General features: G+C 38.0%; 1 protein-coding gene across 5 annotated transcripts in view; it reads right to left on the bottom strand.

Annotated features, from left to right (window-relative positions):
• Nucleotides 1-1,268: 1,268 nt before the first annotated feature.
• Nucleotides 1,269-20,618, bottom strand: part of TTC28 (tetratricopeptide repeat domain 28) — an 81,414-nt gene continuing 62,064 nt past the window's right edge. For 2 of the 5 annotated variants that reach the window (XM_060784791.2, XM_060784794.2), the window contains 8 exons: nt 19,451-20,159; nt 15,728-15,852; nt 14,448-14,736; nt 13,671-13,747; nt 13,535-13,558; nt 11,267-11,426; nt 8,083-8,190; nt 1,269-6,779 (listed from right to left, as the gene is read on the bottom strand). In XM_060784791.2, coding sequence (XP_060640774.2) covers nt 6,217-6,779; nt 8,083-8,190; nt 11,267-11,426; nt 13,535-13,558; nt 13,671-13,747; nt 14,448-14,736; nt 15,728-15,852; nt 19,451-20,159 — 2,055 coding nt within the window. In that variant the 3' untranslated portion in view covers nt 1,269-6,216. The remainder of the gene's footprint in view (nt 6,780-8,082; nt 8,191-11,266; nt 11,427-13,534; nt 13,559-13,670; nt 13,748-14,447; nt 14,737-15,727; nt 15,853-19,450; nt 20,160-20,618) is intronic. The other 3 variants (XM_060784793.2, XM_060784795.2, XM_060784792.2) reach the window with 2 other exon arrangements.

Below are 20,618 nucleotides of genomic sequence, written 5' to 3'. Positions count from 1 at the left end.
ATACTAAAATTGGAACGATACAGAGAAGATTAGCATGGCCCTGTAGCTCACTTGAAGCAAGGGAGATTTCCACGGAAGGAAGGAAGGGTCATGATCTCCTTTCCTGGTGTTGTGGGGAACCATGAAAGTAGGCCATTCCTTGGCCTGTAGCTCACTTGAAGCAAGGGAGAAGGTTTCCATGGAAATAGGGATGTGAAGGGGAGGGCCAAAGTGAGGGATATGAGGTGAGAGGAAACCAACTGTCAGATGGAACTTTGCTTGTAACCGTACTGTATGCTTTGAGAAATAAAGCCCTTCCAGCCTGTCTGTGAGGTAATATTTTCTCTAGAAAACTACAGTTCAGGACATCATAACCCATTTCAGGACCTTTGTCTTCTGGACCGCCCGGCCCCATCAGCCATTGGAGAACAAGAAAGTGCATTAAGAGCAGGGGACACTCTTCGATTGGCTGGCAGATGCTGCCGTTTCTGCAGGGAGTCCTGACATCATCAGTACCCAGCCAATCACGGCCAAGCCGGGTCCAGCTGGGCGGGAGTGAAAATTTCAAACGGTAGCATTGTAGAAAGATGGCGGTTTTGCAATGCACTATATCTCAGTTTATTTTGGTGGATTATTGTAGGCTGGCATCAGTTGACTTAATCAACTACCTTGGTGGCTTCTTCTCCAACTTGGTGAACTTTAATTCAGAACATCAGAACTTCTTGCTCGCCAGGGGCACAGACTCACTGAACTGTTGATCGCTGGTGCCAGTTGCCACTTATCGGGCTCAGTATCCACGCTTCAGGTTTTGGTATCCATGGCTTGGATCTCACTATCTGCAGCCGTTTTAAATTGCTCGATTTCAATATAAACATAATAAAAGTGAAAAATTTGTAAGGTACGTAAAGGCTTTCCCCTGACATTATGTCCAGAGCGTCCTTACCTTCCCGCCGGAGTGGTACGTATTGATCTACTCACATTTGCATGTTTTTGAACTGCTAGGTTGGCAGAAGCTGGGACTGACAGTGGGAGCTCACTGGAAACATCAGGAACTTGCCCCGCTCCTGGATTCGAACCAGTGACCTTTCGGTTAGCAAGATCAGCAATTCAGCCATTTAATGTAAATAATACAATAATATAATAATAAAATATACGAATACTATTAGTAAATAAAATATAAAAATATATTGAAATATTAATATATTAATAAAATATTTTATTATACTAAAATAAAAAATAACATAAATAATAAAAATAAATATAATAGTAATAATACGGTGGAAACGATAGAAATCTCATGCTTTTTTTAATAGACACGGAAATCACAAGAGGCCAAAATGCCATTTTTTGTGTATTTTTTTTCTTTTAGCAATAAAAATATGAAATTCTTTTTACAAGGAAATATATATAAAAAAGCTTAATGCAGAGACAGAGCTAATAATAATCCATTTACAAAAAGGAAGCCCCTTTTAATCATATTTAAACTTCATAAACAAGGAGTGAATTTTGTGTGTTTGTGTCCTTTCTGTGTATTTCTGTAATCTATTTATTTGTGTATTTTTGTGCATTTTTGGTGTGATTTTCCTGTATTTTTCCTCTATTTATTTGCACCTTTTTTGCAATTTTTTCTGTATTTATTTCTGTATTTTTCTGTATTTCTTCTCTATTTTTATGTAATTTTTGCATATATTTTCTCTATTTTTTCCTGTGGATTTTTTGTATATTTTTCTGTATTCATGTCTGTATTTTATATATATGACCAATTTCTATATTTTCCCTACTTACAATTTCATATTTTTCCTAATTATTTTTTTCCTAATTCATTTCCCATATTTTTCCCAAATTTTGTATATTTTTTCCTAATTTTCCATATTTTTCCAACTAATGCACATCTCTCAAGTTCTTCTAAATATTTTTGGATTTAATCCTTTTTTCCTTAATAATTCATCTTCCCCATATTTTTCCTAATTCATTTCCAATATTTTTCCTAATTTATTTATTTTATTTTTGATATATTTCTCTAATTTTCCATATCTTTAATTTTCATATTTCTTTCCAATTTACTTTCCACATTTTAAAAATAACCTGTATTTTACATATTCATATTTTTCTGAATTAATTTTCAATTAATTTTCCAAATAATCCATACTTTTCTAATTTGTTTTCCAAATAATTCATATTTCTTCGTAATGAATTTTCCATATTTTTCCTAATTATTTCCCCATTTTTCTGAATGAATTTCCTATATTTCTTCCTAATTTTCTATATTTGTTCTGAATTATTTTCCAAATAATGTATAATTCTTAATTTTTTCTTCAATATTTTTCCCACTTTTTCCATATTTTTCTGAATATATTTTCGATTTTTTCAAATTAATCTTCCTTATTTTTTCCAAATAATCCCTATTTCTTTATATATTTTCTTCCAAATTTTATTACATTTTATGTTTGAAAAATATATAAGAAAATATGGAAGAAAATACTATTATTTGGAAGAAAATGTTAATATTATTTGGAAGAAAATATTAACATTCTCCCTGTATTAAAGTACAGAAATAAATACACAAAAATAAACACCAAACAAATAAATTAAATCCTTCCTTATTGTGTGTGTCAATCTAGCCCATCAAAATGCATGATGACGACAGATGGTTTTATTGCTCATGGTGAGACATGCATTATTTTTTGTTTTATAAAAAAGACAACAGTAAACAACAATAAACAACAACAACAACAACAACCAATAATTTGTGTGTTTCTGGACCCTCCGATAAGCACCATAAAAGGAAAGAAAAGGAGGAAATGGAAGTGTTTTTCTCGAGAGCTCATTTGCATAGGCCACACCCCCTAAATATTAAAGGGAAGCCGTCCTGAGAGAGATAGATGCATAGATGGGACATTATTATTATTATTATTATTATTATTATTAATTTCCCTTTGCACTTTTTCCAGTATTATTAATATATTTTAATTAAATTATTATTATTATTTTGAATAATGTATTATTATTATTATTATTATATTTTAATGAATGGAAGAATTTCTGGGAGGGAAAAAATTCAATTAAGAAAATTTAGAAAATGTTATATTTTGATAAAATAATTTATTAACATTTTATTATTATGATCTTTATTAAATTATTCTTATATTTTGATTAGTTAATTTATAATTAAGTCATTATTATTATATTTTAATGGATGAAAAAATTCCTGGGTGGGAAAAAAAATCAAATGTGAAAATATTCGATGACTATTTTTTTTAAAAAATGTATTTCAGAAATGAATTAAAAATATGGGTTCTTGTAGGTTTTTCAGGCTATACGGCCATGTTCGAGAAGCATTATCTTCTGACATTTCGCCTGCATCCTCAGAGGTTGTGAGGATTAAAAATATATTTCAAAATTGAAAATATTCAATAAAAACTCAATGTAAAAAAATGGATGAAAATATTTGATTAAAAAAATCAAATGAAAATATTCAATGAAAAAGTATTAAATAAAAAATCAACTGAAAATATTCAATATTTTCAAAAAAAATTCAATAAAAATTGTATTTCAAAAAATCGGTTAAAATTGGATGAAAATATTCAATATAAATAATTGAATAAAAATAATGAAAATATTCAATAAAAAATAAAGAAAAAATAAAATAATATCCAATTGAATTGTTCTGAGTTTTCCGGGCTGTCTGGCCATGTTCCAGAAGCATTCTCTCCTAACGTTTCGCCCACATCTTTGGCAGGCATCCTCAGAGGTTGTGAGGTCTATATCTATCTATGGAATGATGTCCAGGGTGGGAGAAAGAAACCTTGTCTGTTGGAGGCAAGTGTGGATCATAGAATCAAAGAGTTGGAAGAGACCTCATGGTCCATCCAGTCCAACGCCCTGCCAAGAAGCAGGAAGATTGCATTCAAAGTACCTCCGACAGATGGCCATCCAGCCTCTGCTTAAAAGCTTCCAAAGAAGGAGCCTCCACCACACTCCGGGGCAGAGAGTTCCACTGCTGAATGGCTCTCACAGTCAGGAAGTTCTTCCTAATGTTCAGATGGATGCCTGCCATAGACGCAGGCAAGAATTCTTCTGGAACATGGCTAGACAGGCTGGAAAACTCACAACAACTCAGGGATTCCGGCCATGAAAGCCTTCAACAGCAGGTTATAGTGAGCTCCTCATCCCAGGGTTCCTTGCCCTCTCCATTGGTTTGAAATCTGCACGACCATTGAAAATTAAATGAAAAAAAATTATTGAGATTGGATAAAAATATCGACAAAAAAATAATTGAATAAAAAAATTGAAATAATAGCCAATGAAAATTGACTGTAGAAAAAAATAGATTTAAATGGGATGAAAAAATATCATTAATAATATGGATATTATTAAAATCATCATAAATGTGTGTATTGCCTCTCAAAATAATGAAGTGTCTGAAAAAATTAAAATATATAAAAGTAATAAATTAGTGTGTACCCAAAATAAATGTAGTGTCCGAAAAAATATTTAAAAATATTAAAATACTAGCTGTCCCCTGCCACGCGTTGCTGTGGCCCAGTCTGTGTATATGTGTTTTGTGTATGTACATATGTGTATATGTGTATTTATGTGTTGTAATGTATTTTTTGTTTTTTGGCTTTTTGAGTCTCTTTCACTGTGTTTTTCTGTGTTTTTCTGAGTGATGGTCACTTGTGGGCCTGAGAGGTGTCTTGTGTCCAAATTTGGTGTCAATTTGCCCAGTGGTTTTTGAGATATGTTAATCCCACAAACGGACATTACATTTTTATTTATATAGATAATAATTGTAATAATAATAAATCTGTGTGCTCCTCCGAAAATAATGTAGTGTCCAAAAATAAATAAATCTAGAATTATTTTAATGACTTGAAGCATTCTTGGGGGGGGGGGGGGGAGAGAAAAAAATTGAATGAAAATAATAATAATAATTCCATAATACTAATAAATCCAGATTATTTATTATTAAATTTATTTTTATGAATGGAAGCATTCTTAGGGGAGAAAAATTAATGAAAATATTCAATCCAGATTTATTATTATTATTAACTGACCCCATAACCCTCCAAAAACAGTATTATCTGAAATAATAATGATAAAAGTTTGTGCAAATATTATTAAAATATAATAAGTTGCACAAAAATATTAAAATATAATAATAATAATAATAATAATAATAATAATAATAATAGTGTTTTTTCCCAAATTATTTGTTGACCATTCAGTCCCATTTTTGACCTTTAAATCTTAAATGTTAAGATGAACTGACCACTCTGAAAAAATTATTAAAATATAATAAGTTGTGCAAAAATATTAAAATATAATAATAATAATAATAATAATAATAATAATAATAATAGTGTTTTTTCCCCAAATTATTTGCTGACCATTTAGTTCCACTTTGGGCCTTTAAATTTTAATGACCAGATGAACTGACTGCTCTGAAAAAATATTAAAATAATAATAATAGTGTCCATCCCCTAATTAAAGAGCTTGACCGTAATGTCCATCAGAGTCTGAATAATCCAAAGAGTTGGCAATTAAGACCCAATCATCTGACCTCATCAAATAACCTCTTGTTGTCCAATTCCTCTTTAGGGTCCGAATAATCCGAAGAGATGAACATAAAACCCAATCATCTGATCCGTTGACCTCTTGACCTTAATTGAAATGACCTCTTGACCTTAATGTCTATCAGAGCCCGAATAATCCATAGAGATGACTCGAAGACCCCATAATTGGACCCCTTGATCAGTTGACCATACGACCCAATTGTTTGACTCTGTGATTTACCTCATAGGGTCGTCGAATGACCTTTCACTGTCCACTCCTTCCTTCCGGTCTGAATAATCTGAAGAGATGACCTCTTGACCTCATGATTGACCTCTTCACCTTACGAGGGGTCACCAAATGACCTCCTGACCTTCATTGAATTTACCTATTGACTGCAATGTCCTTCAGAATCTGAATAATCCGTAGAGATGTTCCTAAGACTCAATCATCTGATCCCTTGATTGACCCTTTAACCTTACTGGGGGTCACCAAATGACCTCTTGACCTTAAGTGAAATGACCTCTTGAACTTAATCTCTACCAGGATCTGAATAATCCAAAGAGATAACCTGATTCTCTGACTCTCCTTAGGGTCCAAATACCCCGACCCCTGGTTGACCCCTTGACAAGGCCCCCGGTTGACCCCTTGACAAGGCCCCCGGTTGAGTGACTGCTGGCGGGTTCAGCACTTGGGGGAAGGGAAGAGGCGCCCTCCTGTGGGGGACAGGAAGAAGCGGCTGTTGCGCCCATTGAGACGCATGGATGGGACAGCGGCGGTCAAGCGGTCAGCTCCATGCCTGGGGGAGAGGTTGAGCAATGCCTGGAGGCCCCTCTCAGGGGTTGCGAGGTTGCGATTTGAAACTGGGCATCGGAAGGCGCTTCCTTCGGACGATCGCCGCTCTGTCTTCTCCGCGTTCGAACCACCACCTTCTAGAACCTTCTTGACCTTCTGGAAGGGGGAGTTGGGGCTGGGGGCAAAGGTCACAGCCTCACTGGTGACGATGGAGAAGCCGCCATATTCGTCCTCCTCGTCCTCTTCATCCTCCTCGTCGTCTTTGGTCCTTCTGGCCGAGGAAGCGATGGAGCTGAGGCTGTAGAGGGACAGGGCGTCCGACGAAGGGCCAAGATGGCCATCCAGGCAGAGGGGCGGGGCCGAGGCCAAAGGGGGCGGGGCTGAGGAGGAGGCCAGGGACTCCAAAGAGGAGGAGCTGTCCAGGCTCAGCCGCTTCGGCACCTCCGCCCAGTCTGAACACAGAAAAAAAATATATACTAAGAAAAACATAGAATTTAATCGGGAAAAATATTAGAACTTAATCAGTAAAAATATTAGAATTTAATGCTTAAAATATTAAGAGATAAATGACCTGATGGCCTTTACAGAAAACATAGAATATAGGAATTTAATTAGGAAAAATAATAGAATTTAATGAGGTGAAATATTAGAAATAGATGAGCCAATGCCCTTTAAGGAAAACGTAGAATTTAATCAGGAAAAAATATTAGAATTTAATGTGGAAAAATATTAGAATTTAATTTTAATAATATTAGAAAGGAGAGATAGATGACCCGATGACCTTTGAGGAAAACATAGAATTTAATCAAGAAAAATATTAGAATTTAATGAGGGAAAATATCAGAAAGAAGAGATAGATGAGTCGATGCCCTTTGAGGAAAATATAGAATTTAGTCAAGAAAAATAATAAAATTTAATGAGGGGAAATATTAGAAAGAAGAGATAGATGAGCTCATGCCCTTTAAAGAAAACATAGAATTGAAAAATATTAGAATTTAATGAGGGAAAACATGAGAAGAGATAGATGACCCAGTGGCCTTTAAGGAAAACGGCGAATTTAATCAGGAAAAATATCAGAATTTAATTTTTTAAATATTAGAAAGAAGAGATAGATGACCCAATGGCCTTTGAGGAAAACATAGAATTTAATTGGGAAAAATTATTATAATTTAATGTAGAAAAATAATATAACTTAATTTTAATAATATTAGAAAGAACAGATGGATGACCCAATGGCCTTTGAGGAAAATGTAAAATTTAATTGGGAAAAAATATTACAATTTAATGTAGAAAAATATGAAAATTTCATTTTAATAATATTAGAAAGACGAGATAGATGAGCCGATGACCTCTAAGGAAAACGTCGAATGTAATCAGGAAAAATATCAGAATTTATTTTTTAAAATATTAGAAAGAAGAGATAGATGACCCAATGGCCTTTGAGGAAAACTTAGAATTTAACTGGGAAAAATTATTACAATTTAATGTAGAAAAATAATATAACTTAATTTTAATATTAGAAAGAAGAGATAGATGACCCAATGGCCTTTGAGGAAAACTTAGAATTTAATTGGGAAAAAATATTACAATTTAATGTAGAAAAATATTAAAATTTCATCTTAATAATATTAGAAAGACGAGATAGATGAGCCAATGACCTTTAAGGAAAACGTAGAATTTAATCGGGAAAAATATTAGAATTTCATGCGGAAAAATGTTAGAATTTAATTGAGATAAATATTTTCTCCTCCTTACCAAAGAGGGCCATGAGGGCCTGGAGGGCGAAGGTCAAGGGGCGTCGCCCAGCCTGCTTCCCCGTCTTCAAGATGACCTCTTCCTGACCTACTTCGCACAAGTCGAAGCCTGGGAAATAATAATTTTAAAAATAATCATAATCATTATATATAAATAATATGATCATAATATATATCATTTAATAATATAATAAGTAAAATGAATTTTTAATTTATTATATTATATAATATAATTAATATAATTTAATATAATCATATATTATAATATAATGTAATTATAATATAAAATTATGTTATATTATATTATAACATAATGTATATAAATAAAAATGTAATGTTCGTTTGTGGGATTAACATAACTCAAAAACCACTGGATGAATTGACACCAAATTTGGACACAGTGCACCTTTCAGGCCAACGAGTGACCATCACTCATAAAAACACTGAAAAAGACAGTGCAAGATACTTAAAAAGCAAAAAAAAAAAACATTACAATGCATGCGCAAAACCACACATATATATATACATATACACACACACACACACACACACACGACACATATACACAGACTGGGCCACAGCAACGCATGACAGGGGATGGCTACTATAACAATATATTTACAGTGCTGGCTTTGCATTGAATATTTGTCTCAGAGAGAGATGTTTCCCAGGGAAAATAAATAATCTTGTAAAATAATATATAAAATAATGTAATATAATAATATTTATAATAATATAATATGTTTATAATGATATAATCTATATATATAAGAAGCTTAAGGGCGTCCTTAGGCGTTCAAAAACGGAGAAACCACCGGACGAAATGTATTGTCGAAGGCTTTCGTGGCTGGAATCACTAGGTTCTTGTAGGTTTTTTCGGGCTATAGGGCCATGTTCTAGAGGCATTTCTCCTGATGTTTCGCCTGCATCTATGGCAAGCATCCTCAGAGGTAGTGAGGTCTGTTGGAAATAGGAAAATGGGTTTATATATCTGTGGAATGGCTGGGGTGGGGCACGGAGCTCTCTGCTGAAGCTAGGTGTTAATGTTTCAGCTGACCACCTTCATTAGCATTTGAAGGCCTGGCTGAGCCTGGGAAAATGTTCTGTTGAGAGGTCTTCCCCCAAGGTATAACCAACAACCCTCAAAACACCAATACGCAACAACACAAATGCACAATACCCTAAAAACACGGAGCATGCGCAGAGGCCTCGGGAGGAATACGATGAGGAGGAAGGACTCCATTTCCCAGCTTCCCCCGCACCCAAGTCGCCCTCCGCATGCGCACTGCCGCCTGCCTGCCTCCCTCTACCCCATCGCTCCCGCCGCTGCCTCAGATACACAGACGGAAAAAGACCAGGAGAGATTGCGAGCCCAGCCTAAGAAAGCCCACCAGGCCAATGTAAGCACTAACGGCCGGGGAGGGCATGGAAGCTGCGGGGGGCCGCCGAGGGCAACAAAAACAACACAAGACGGGAGGCCCGCTGTCTTCTCCTAAGCCGGGGCCTCGATTTCTACCGCGATTTCAACACCCCTCTTGCCTTCGGCGGCCTCCAAACCTGCCCGGTGGGAGGTGGGTCTCTCCCAACTGCTTCTCCTGCCCGCTGCTGTTTCACTTTTATAACAATGTACTCCTCATTTCGGGGATTTATGGATTTGAACCACACTTGGCACACTGAACTCCCATGACCAACAGATAATACTGGAAGGGTTTGGTGGGCATTGACCTTTCCTTTCGGAATTGTAGTACACCTACATCCAGAGAGCACTGTAGACTCCAGCAATTATTTATTTATTTATCGTGTCATCCGCAACCAGAACATTGTATTACATTTCTAACAGAACAAAACAAACAAACAGATTTTTAAAAAAACCCACAAATTTTGCAAACTTGGTAGCTGATTAAATGTCCTTTGACCAGTATCTGGCCACTTGGAGTGCTTCTGGTGTCGCCGCAAGAAGGTCCTCCATTGTGCATGTGGCAGGGCTCAGGTTGCATTGCAGCAGGTGGTCAGTGGTTTGCTCTTCTCCACACTCGCATGTCGTGGATTCCACTTTGTGGCCCCATTTCTGAAGGTTGGCTCTGCATCTCGTGGTGCCAGAGCACAGTCTGTTCAGCGCCTTCCAAGTCGCCCAGTCTTCTGTGTGCCCAGGGGGGAGTCTCTCATCTGGTGTCACCCACGGATTGAGGTGCTGGGTTTGAGCCTGCCACTTTTGAACTCTCGCTTGCTGGGGTGTTCCAGCGAGTGTCTCTGTAGATCTAAGAAAACTATTTCTTGATTTAAGTTGTTGATATGCTGGCTGATACCCAAACAGGGGATGAGCTGTAGATGTCTCTGCCTTGGTCCTTTCACTATTGGCTGCAACTTCCCGGCGGATGTCAGGTGGTGCAATACCGGCTAAGCAGTGTAATTTCTCCAGTGGTGTAGGGCGCAGACACCCCGTGATAATGTGGCATGTCTCATTAAGAGCCACATCCACTGTTTTAGTGTGGTGAGATGTGTTCCACACTGGGCATGCATACTCAGCAGCAGAGTAGCACAGCGCAAGGGCAGATGTCTTCACCACACTTGGAACGAATATGAAAACAGATGGACTTTGGGGGAAATACACCTTTACATTTGGGAGTTGTAGTCACTGGGATTCACAGTTCACCTACAATCAAAGAGCATTCTGAACCCTACAAACGACAGAATTGGGCAAACTTCCCACACAGAACCCCCATGACCATCAGAAAATACTTAAGGCCATCCAATCCAACTCCCTTCATCACGGCAAGAAAACGTAATCAAAGTCCTCCTGACAAAGAGCCACCCAGCCATAGATATAGATAGATAGATAGATAGATAGATAGATAGATATGATTCACAGATGCACAGATATAGTATCATAGATTTTAAAGGGACCCCTAAAGAAGGACAATAATATGTTGCATGTTCCAGAATAGGCAAACCAGACACTCTCCACATCAACACTGACAAAGAAACAGCAAAAAATACTGTTTACCCACAAGAAGAAAGAAATTACATATATTAAAAACCAACATTTTCTCATTACTTTATTTTCCAGATCAACAGACTGGGCCACAGCAACACATGGCAGGGGACAGCTAGTATTATATAATATGTAAAATAATATAGATAATAATGTATTATATTTGACCCCGTTTCACCCTCGACCCACGTACCGAGAGCAGCCAGGAACTCGTGGCAACCAGGAAGTCGCCATAATTGGACGCTGATGGCGACCTGGAGGGAGGAGGAGGAAGAGGAAGTGCAGGAAGAGGAAGAGGAAATGGCCTCTGGTTCCTTCTCCCCAACTTGGAAGTGGACCAGCACCTGGTGGAGCTGAAACAGGAAGTAGAATACAGGAAGTAGGACATGTATGTGGTCCGGCCAATAATAATAATAATAATAATAATAATATAAAATAATGATAAAATAAAGGTATATAATGATACAAAAAATATAGCAAAATAATTTTGTAATATAATATAGTAAATAATAATAATAATAATAATAATAATAATAATAATATACAGTGTTCCCTCGCTATTTTGTGGTTAGCTTTACGCGGACTCGCTGTTTAGTGGTTTTTTAATAAATATTAATATAAAATATTTATATATAATGGGCCTCGGAGGCAGGCAAAGTAGGGATGCTATATTAATTTTAATATTTATACATTATGCTAAAATAATGTATAAATATAAAAATTAATATAGCGTCCCTACTTCGTGGCTTTTCACTTATTGTGGGTGGTCCTCGAACCGAACACCCGCGATAATTGAGGGAACATTGTACCATATATACTTGAGTATAAGCCAAACCAAATATAAGCAGAGGCATCTAATTTGACCACAAAAAAACTAGGAAAACTTATTGGTAATATAGTAAAATAAAACAACAACAACAACAATAATAATATTATAATAATAGTAATATATAATAATAAAATAATATTGTTATATCATACTAAAATAATACAAAATAATAATAACAAAATACTAGTATAAATAATATAATAATATGAAAAAATAATAATGGTAATATAGTAAAATAAAATAAGATAATATGAAATAATAATACAAATAATAAAATAGTAAAATAATATATACAAGTTATTTGTACATACAATATATTACATTATTAGCATAGCACAATATTAGTATTATATATTACTCTATAGTACCTTACCACTTTACTGTAATATTATTAGTAATATTACATGTAATATAAAATATCTAATTATTATATTGTATTATTAGTATTATATATTATCATCAATATTATATGTGTATACAATATATTATAGTATTAGCACAGCACAAAATTAGTATTATATATTACTATATTGTACTATACCATATATAGCACTATACTATAAAGGTCGCAGGTTCGAATCCGGGGAGCAGCATGAGCTCCCGCTGTTAGCCCCAGCTTCTGCCAACCTAGCAGTTCGAAAACATGCAAATGTGAGTAGATCAATAGCAGTTTGAAAACATGCAAATGTGAGTAGATCAATAGGTTCATTGTAACAGCACTACATGAAGTCATGCTGGCCACATGACCTAGGAGACGTCTACGGACAACGCTGGCTCTTCAACTTAGAAATGGAGATGAACACCAACCCCCAGAGTCAGACATGACTGGACTTCATGTCAGGGCAAAACCTTTACCTTACCTATACCACTTTACTGTAATATTATTAGTAATATTACATGTAATATAAGTATATATAATTATTATATTGTATTATTAGTATTATATTGTATTACACCATAATATTATAATCAATATTGCATGTATATACAATATATTATATTATTAGCATAGCAAAAGATTATTATTACTATTATTATTATTATTATTATTGTTATTGTTATATATTACTAGATTGTACTATACCACTATACTGTAATATTATTAGTAATATTACATGTAATATAAAATGTATAATTCTTATATTATATTATTAGCATATACAGTAATTTTTAATATTAATAATAATATAATGGTAGTACAATACAAATATAATGTAATATAATATGAAATAACAAAATATTAATATAAACTAATATAATATAATATAATAATGATAAAATAAAGGTATATAATAATAAATATAATATAGTAATATATAATAATATTATTATAATGGTAATATAGTAAAATAATAAAAAATAATGTAATATAAAATAATAATATAATAATATGAAATAATAATAACATAATGGTAAAATATAATAATAAAATATAGTATAGTAATAGTAATATAAACTATAATACATAAATAGTTATATAATATAATAATAAAATATGATGACAGTAATATTGGTAACAGTAGTAGTAGTAATAATAATTCAAAAAATATAGTAATATTGTAACAATATAATAATAATAATAATAATAATAATAATAATAATAATAATATATTCCTATCCACATGGACTTACCATTCCCACCATATTCCTAACAGCCTTTTTTTGGAAGCAGAGAAGGAGAAAGAAAAAATAAAGGAAGGTTGTCAGAAAGAAAAGATAGACGGTTATTATTTATTATTAATAGATAATCATCGATAGTAACCAGTACCTGGCTGATGAGCTGTTCTCCGGCTTCGGAGGCTGAGATAAGTTTGCACAGAGCCTGCAAGGCAGCGCTAGGAAGCCCTAAAGGAAGAGGAAGGAATTAAGGAAATGAGATATGTATTCCTCCCCTCCCTTCTCTCCCACTTCTGCCCTCTACAGTCCAATTTCCATTTCCTCCTCACTTCCTCCCCGCTTCCCTTTCATTTCCCACTTCCCCACTTCCATCTGCTGCCTACTTCTTCCCATCGCCTCCTTCCTTTTCCTATATGCTCATTTCCACTTCCATATCCTCCCCACTTCCTCACTTCGATTTCATTTCCTCTTCCCACTTCTTCCCTCCTCAGGTTCATTTCCACTTGCTTCCCAGTACTGATTTCTTCCCCACTTGCATTTCATTTCCTCTTCTACTCCCCACTTCCTCCCTCACGTCAATTTTATTTTCTCCCTCACATTCACCCCCTCTTCCTCCCCTTTCTACTTCCTCTTTCTCGAGTTCATCTCATTTCCATTTAATGTCCATTTCCTCCCTCAACTTCCTCCCCACTTGCACTTCCTCCTCACTTCTGCTTCCTCCCTCAACTTCCTCCCCACTTGCACTTCCTCCTCACTTCCGCTTCCTCCCTCAACTTCCTCCCCACTTGCACTTCCTCCTCACTTCCACTTCCTCCCTCAACTTCCTCCCCACTTGCACTTCCTCCTCACTTCCGCTTCCTCCCCACTTCAATGTCATTTTCTCCTCAACTTCCTCCCCACTTCCACTCCCCCTCCTGCTTCCTCTTACCCAGGAGGGCCTGGAGGGTGCTGCTGCATTGCTGGAGGCGGTCCCCGGGGTCCTTGGTGGGGAAGAAGACAGCGGCCGGCAAGAAAGCCCCTTCCTTCCTCTTTCCTCCTTCCAAAGAGGAAGCGGACGAGGAAGTGGGGGAGGGGCCCCCGGGGTCGAGGCGGAAGCCAACCGCGCTGAGCAGGGCCTCCCACCCAGGAACCCCTCCCACCTTCTTGGCCACGCTGCTCTGCGACGTGTACATGGCATTCTGCTGACCCCCCTGGATGCGCTGCAGCGACTTCTCCACCTGGAAACAGGAAGTAGGAAGCAAGCAGAATGTTGGTATGTTTGTTTGTTTGTACCGCAAAGCTCCCATTTGTCTTTAACAGATCGGGTCTAAATTTAGTCCATACATGCATTATAGTCCAACTTAAAATTAGTGGGGTCTTTTAAGTACAAACTCATTTCCGTTTGGAAATAGGACCCCAAAAATGAATGAAGAGATACATTTGTTTGTACTGCAAAAACTCCTAGAAGTTTTGGAGGGATCGGGACCTAATTTGGCCCACGCATGCGTCATAATCTAACTTAAAATTAATGGGGTCTTTTAAGTCTAAACTCCCCCCCCCCCCAATTTGGAACTAGGACTACGAAAACGAAAGAATATGTACATTTGTTTGTACTGCAAAAACTCCTAGAAGTTTTGGAGGGATCGGGACCTAATTTGGCCCATGCATGCGTTATAATCTAACTTAAAATTAGTGGGGTCTTTTAAGTCTAAACTCCCCCCCCCCATTTGGAACTAGGACCCCAAAAATGAATGAATACGTACATTTGTTTGGACTGCAAAAACAACTATTTGTCCTTGAGGGATCGAGACCACATTTGGTCCATACATCCATTATATAGTATAAGTTAAAATTATTGGTGCCTTTCAAGTACAAATTCTGTATAAATATGTATGCTTATTTGCTTGTACTGCAAAAACTCCTATTAAGTCTTTGAGAGTTCAGGACCTAATTTGGTCCATATATTGTTTATAGTCTAACTTAAAATTATTGGGGTCATTAAAGTCCAAATTCACCCTGTTTGGAATTAGGATCCCAAAAACGAATGAATATGTACATTTGTTTGTTCCACAAAACCCCTATATGTCTTTAACGGATCGGGACCAAATTTGGTCTGCATATTCGTTTTAGTCTAACTTAAAATTATTGTGGTCATTTCGGTCGAAACTCCACCCCATTTGGGACTAGGGCCCTTCTTTCAAGGCCTACTTCCTCCCTTCTCCTTCTCACCAGATGGAGGAGGACCCTCAAGGCATCTCGGGCCCGGTCCGGGTGCTGCAGGATCTCCCTCAAGGCCTGGCCAATCAGGGACGAGGGGCTGCTCAGCTTTACATCGCGCCCAATCAGGGTGAAACCTATTAACAACATCAACAATAAACAAAACAAGTCAATGGGTCCCAACAATCACCTGTACTCATTCGTATTATCAACCATCTATCTATCCTCAGTCCATATCTATTTCCCTCTTATTGATATTGATCAATCAATCTCACAATTCATATCAATCAACCTACAATCCATATTTATTCATCTCTGTCTATCATGTATCTCTTCATCAATTCATGTATTTATTCATCTATCCATCCATCACATTATTATATTGTTGTATATTATATTGATCCTTACAAAAAGAATCATCCCTAGTAGTAAATTTATCTAATTATCCTCTCTCTACTCAAGAAATATCAGTTGTAAATAAAGGTCTAAGTTTTGTACCCACACCTAGATTTAATGTCTTCAACACTAAAGTAGAATTTTTCAAACTTTTCAGACTGATCAGATTAAAGCATTTTTTTGGACCTAAAATGGATAACGCACATACAGACCCCTTCAAACCTAAAAGCAAATTTTGTCCAAACACTGAGAATATCATAATTAAAACATTTGAAAAGGTAGTTACCAGAGATATAGACAGACTTCCCAAATGGAAGAAAGGGTCACATCCCAACATGTCAAATAGGGAATTAGACACTCTTAATAAATTGTCCAACTTCAAAGATTACATCTAGAATCATAGAATCATAGAATCAAAGAGTTGGAAGAGACCTCATGGGCCATCCAGTCCAACCCCCTGCCAAGAAGCAGGAATATTGCATTCAAATCACCCCTGACAGATGGCCATCCAGCCTCTGTTTAAAAGCTTCCAAAGAAGGAGCCTCTACCACACTCCGGGGCAGAGAGTTCCACTGCTGAACGGCTCTCACAGTCAGGAAGTTCTTCCTCATGTTCAGATGGAATCTCTCTCTTGTAGTTTGAAGCCATTGTTCCGCGTCCTAGTCTCCAAGGAAGCAGAAAACAAGCTTGCTCCCTCCTCCCTGTGGCTTCCTCTCACATATTTATACATGGCTATTATATCCCCTCTCAGCCTTCTCTTCTTCAGGCTAAACATGCCCAGCTCGTTAAGCCGCTCCTCATAGGGCTTGTTCTCCAGACCTTTTATTATTTTAGTCGCTCTCCTCTGGACACATTCCAGCTTGTCAATATCTCTCTTGAATTGTGGTGCCCAGAATTGGACACAATATTCCAGATGTGGTCTAACCAAAACAGAATAGAGGGGTAGCATTACTTCCTTAGATCTAGACACTATGCTCCTATTGATGGAGGCCAAAATCCCATTGGCTTTTTTTTGCCGCCACATCACATTGTTGGCTCATGTTTAACTTGTTGTCCACGAGGACTCCAAGATCTTTTTCACACGTTCTGCTCTCGAGCCAGGCATCGTCCCCCATTCTGTATCTTTGCTTTTCGTTTTTCCTGCCAAAGTGGAGTATCTTGCATTTGTCCCTGTTGAACTTCATTTTGTTAGTTTTGGCCCATCTCTCTAATCTGTCAAGATCGTTTTGAATCCTGCTCCTGTCCTCTGGAGTATTGGCTATCCCTCCCAATTTGGTGTCGTCTGCAAACTTGATGATCATGCCTTCTAGCCCTTCATCTAAGTCATTAATAAAGATGTTGAACAGGACCGGGCCCAGGACGCAACCCTGCGGCACTCCACTTGTCACTTCTTTCCAGGATGAAGAGGAAGCATTGAGGAGAATCACCCTCTGGGTTCGTCCATTTAACCAATTACAGATCCACCTCACCGTAGTTTTGCCTAGCCCACATTGGACTAGTTTCCTTGCCAGGTCATGGGGGACCTTGTCGAAGGCCTTACTGAAACCATCGGACAAGGGAGGAGCCTTAGTATTAATGAATAGGTCAGATTGCCTAGCTGAAATCGAAAAACATCTCTCGGACCACTTATTTTATAGGGAACTTCCATTTGATCCCACAAACAAAATCAAATCATTAATTAGAATAGTATGCTCAGGGGGACTTGCAATGGGATACATTACTATGCAGACATGTGAATTCCTTCAGAACCTATACCCTAGAACTCCTATTTTTTATGTTCTTCCCAAAATACATAAAGGAATTATAACTCCACCAGGACGAGCTATTATCTCGGGCACTTCATCCATATTAGAACCCCTGGCCCAATACTTAGATTATTTCCTCCAACCTTTTGTTTCTAAATCACCGTCATATATCAAAGACACTACGCATCTTATTAACACTATAGAACCATTACATATTCCACAATCATGTATTTTGATGACCTTAGATATTATTTATTATTATTATTATTATTATTATTATTATTAAACTTTATTTGTACCCCGCTAGCATCTCCTGAAGGACTTGATGCGGCTTACAAAGGCCAAGGCCTCAACACACAATATAACAATACAAAACCTAAGGCAAATTAAAAACAATTAAAGCAATACAAACAACAAGCAATAAACAATACACTAAGACACAATAAAACTGGGCCGGGCCAGAGTAAAGGGTACAGGATTAAAAGTGCTGATGTGACAGGTGGAATATAAGGCTTATAGGGCAAGTGCAGTGTGCGGTGTGCGGCAGTCTTAGTTCTAATAAAGTGCTTCTGGGCAGGCCCGTAGCCAGGATTTCGTTTCGGGGGGGGGGGGGGTGAATTTTTTTTCAGGGGGGGTTTCGGGGGGGCTGAGGTTCGGGGGGGGGGGGCTGAGTCTGAGTGAAAGAGGGTCTAGCCTAGCAAACCTTTTGTATCATTACCCCAATACCCCCATGCATATGGGATATATTGAGCATGGTGATCAGATCATGATATGAATAAACATAACAGTTTAAATAATGCACCATTAAGGCCTTTTCGCGAACCACAATGAAAACTTCGGGGGGGGGGGGACTGAAGACCCCCCCCCCCCCCCCCCCCCCCCCCCCGGCTACATGCCTGCTTCTGGGACATGTTCCTGGAGATTTCCTATTCTGGAAAGGCACATCGGAACAGCCAGGTCTTCAAGTTTTTTCTAAAGACTGCCAGTGTAGGGGACTGTCTAAGATATTTGGGGAGGGTGTTCCAGAGTCGGGGGGCCACCATAGAAAAGGCCCTGTCTCGTGTCCCCACCAAACGCGCTTGCGACGCAGGCGGGATCACGAGCAGGGTCCCAAACCGTTCAGGGCTTTGTAGGTAAGCACCTGCACCTTAAATTGGGCTCGGAAAATAAATGGCAGATATTGCTTCCCTTTACACTAATATACCACTATCCGAGGTTAGAACCACCATCAAAGATTTATTTGACTCTAGAGAAACACTATTGCCTCCCACACATTTTTTTATTAGACCTATTAGATATAGTTTTGGAAAATAATTATTTTAGATTTGACTCCAAGTATTTCCTATAAATATGGGGAGTAGCTATGGGAAGTCCTCTTGCGCCATCTGTCGCCAATTTGATTATAGGTGAACTATAAATCCTAGCAACTACAACTCCCAAATGACAGGATCATTTTTTTTTTAGTGAAGGACATACATTGGGTTGTTAGGTATCTTGTGTCCAAATTTGGTGTCAATTCGTCCAGTGGTTTTTGAGTTCTGTGAATCCCACAAACGAACATTACATTTTTATTTATATAGATTGTATGACTGACCTGCCCATTGTGAAGCCGGGTGGTCACTCCCCTTGGTGGTGGTGGTTGCCCTCCTCCGCTGGACGGCCTTGATGCCTTCGACCAGGGCGGCACTGGCGGCCACCCTGCCCCCTCCACGCGCCATTCCACCACCGGCAAGGGCCCCGTAGAATCCCGCGGCAAAGGCGGTGGAGGCCTCAGCGGTCACCGGCCAGAGCTGGACCAGGACGCACTGGGCACCGGCCGCCAGGAAGGCCCGGCTCAGGCCGACCACCCCATCCGCGGTCAACTGTCCGGCAGCCGATGATGACTCCGGCCAGCAGCCTAGCACCACCAGCTTGGCCTGCAGTTTCAGTGTCAATATGTCTGCTGCCGTTAGCAGGAAGTCATGCGTATGGACCGCTTCCTCTTCCTCTTCCTCATTATCTGGAATGGTGTAGGCCGACCCTTCAGATGCGTTCGGGGCCAAAACAATGGCGGTCAGTTTCCAGGAGATATGGGTGGCAAAGTGGAGGCATTCAGCACTGGGCATGGCAGCCATGACGCGTTCTTTCGTGGCAGACGCGCCAGTTAAGGCCGTGCAGCCCAAGGTTTCGGCCACGGTCAACGCCTCTGCTTCGGCTGCCGGCATCGGGCCCCACAGCCATTGGGAGCGCACGGAGGGCGGGAGGGACGGGTTGGCCACCACCAACGCGGAAGACGAAGAACAAGGCGGTGGTGGAGTCGCCTTCTTTGGAAGAGAGAAAGGAGATATCTATTAGTTTTCGGGGTCCAGATCGCAAACCAAGTGGACTATGTATTTGAAAGTACCCAATCATTTTAAGTTTGACTATAGTGCATATACGCACCACATTTGTTCCTAATTTCTCAAAGACTTATAGGAGTTTTTGGAGTACAAACAAATATATGTACAGATTATGTATTGTCGAAGGCTTTCATGGCTGGAATCACTAGGTTCTTGTGGTTTTTTTCGGGCCATGTTCTAGAGGCATTTTCTCCTGACGGCCTGCATCTATGGCAAGCATCCTCAGAGGTATGTACAGATTTATTCATTTTTGAAGTTCTAATTCCAAATGGAATGGACCGCACTAGACACCACTAACTTTAAGTTAGACTATATAATAATAATAATAATAATAATAATAATAATAATAATAATCTTTATTTGTACCCCGCTCCATCTCCCCAA

Source organism: Anolis sagrei, chromosome X (assembly GCF_037176765.1).
Source record: "Anolis sagrei isolate rAnoSag1 chromosome X, rAnoSag1.mat, whole genome shotgun sequence".
Classification (NCBI taxonomy): domain Eukaryota; kingdom Metazoa; phylum Chordata; class Lepidosauria; order Squamata; family Dactyloidae; genus Anolis; species Anolis sagrei.
Note: the sequence above shows the minus strand (reverse complement) of the source record. Positions and strands in the feature narration are given on the sequence as shown.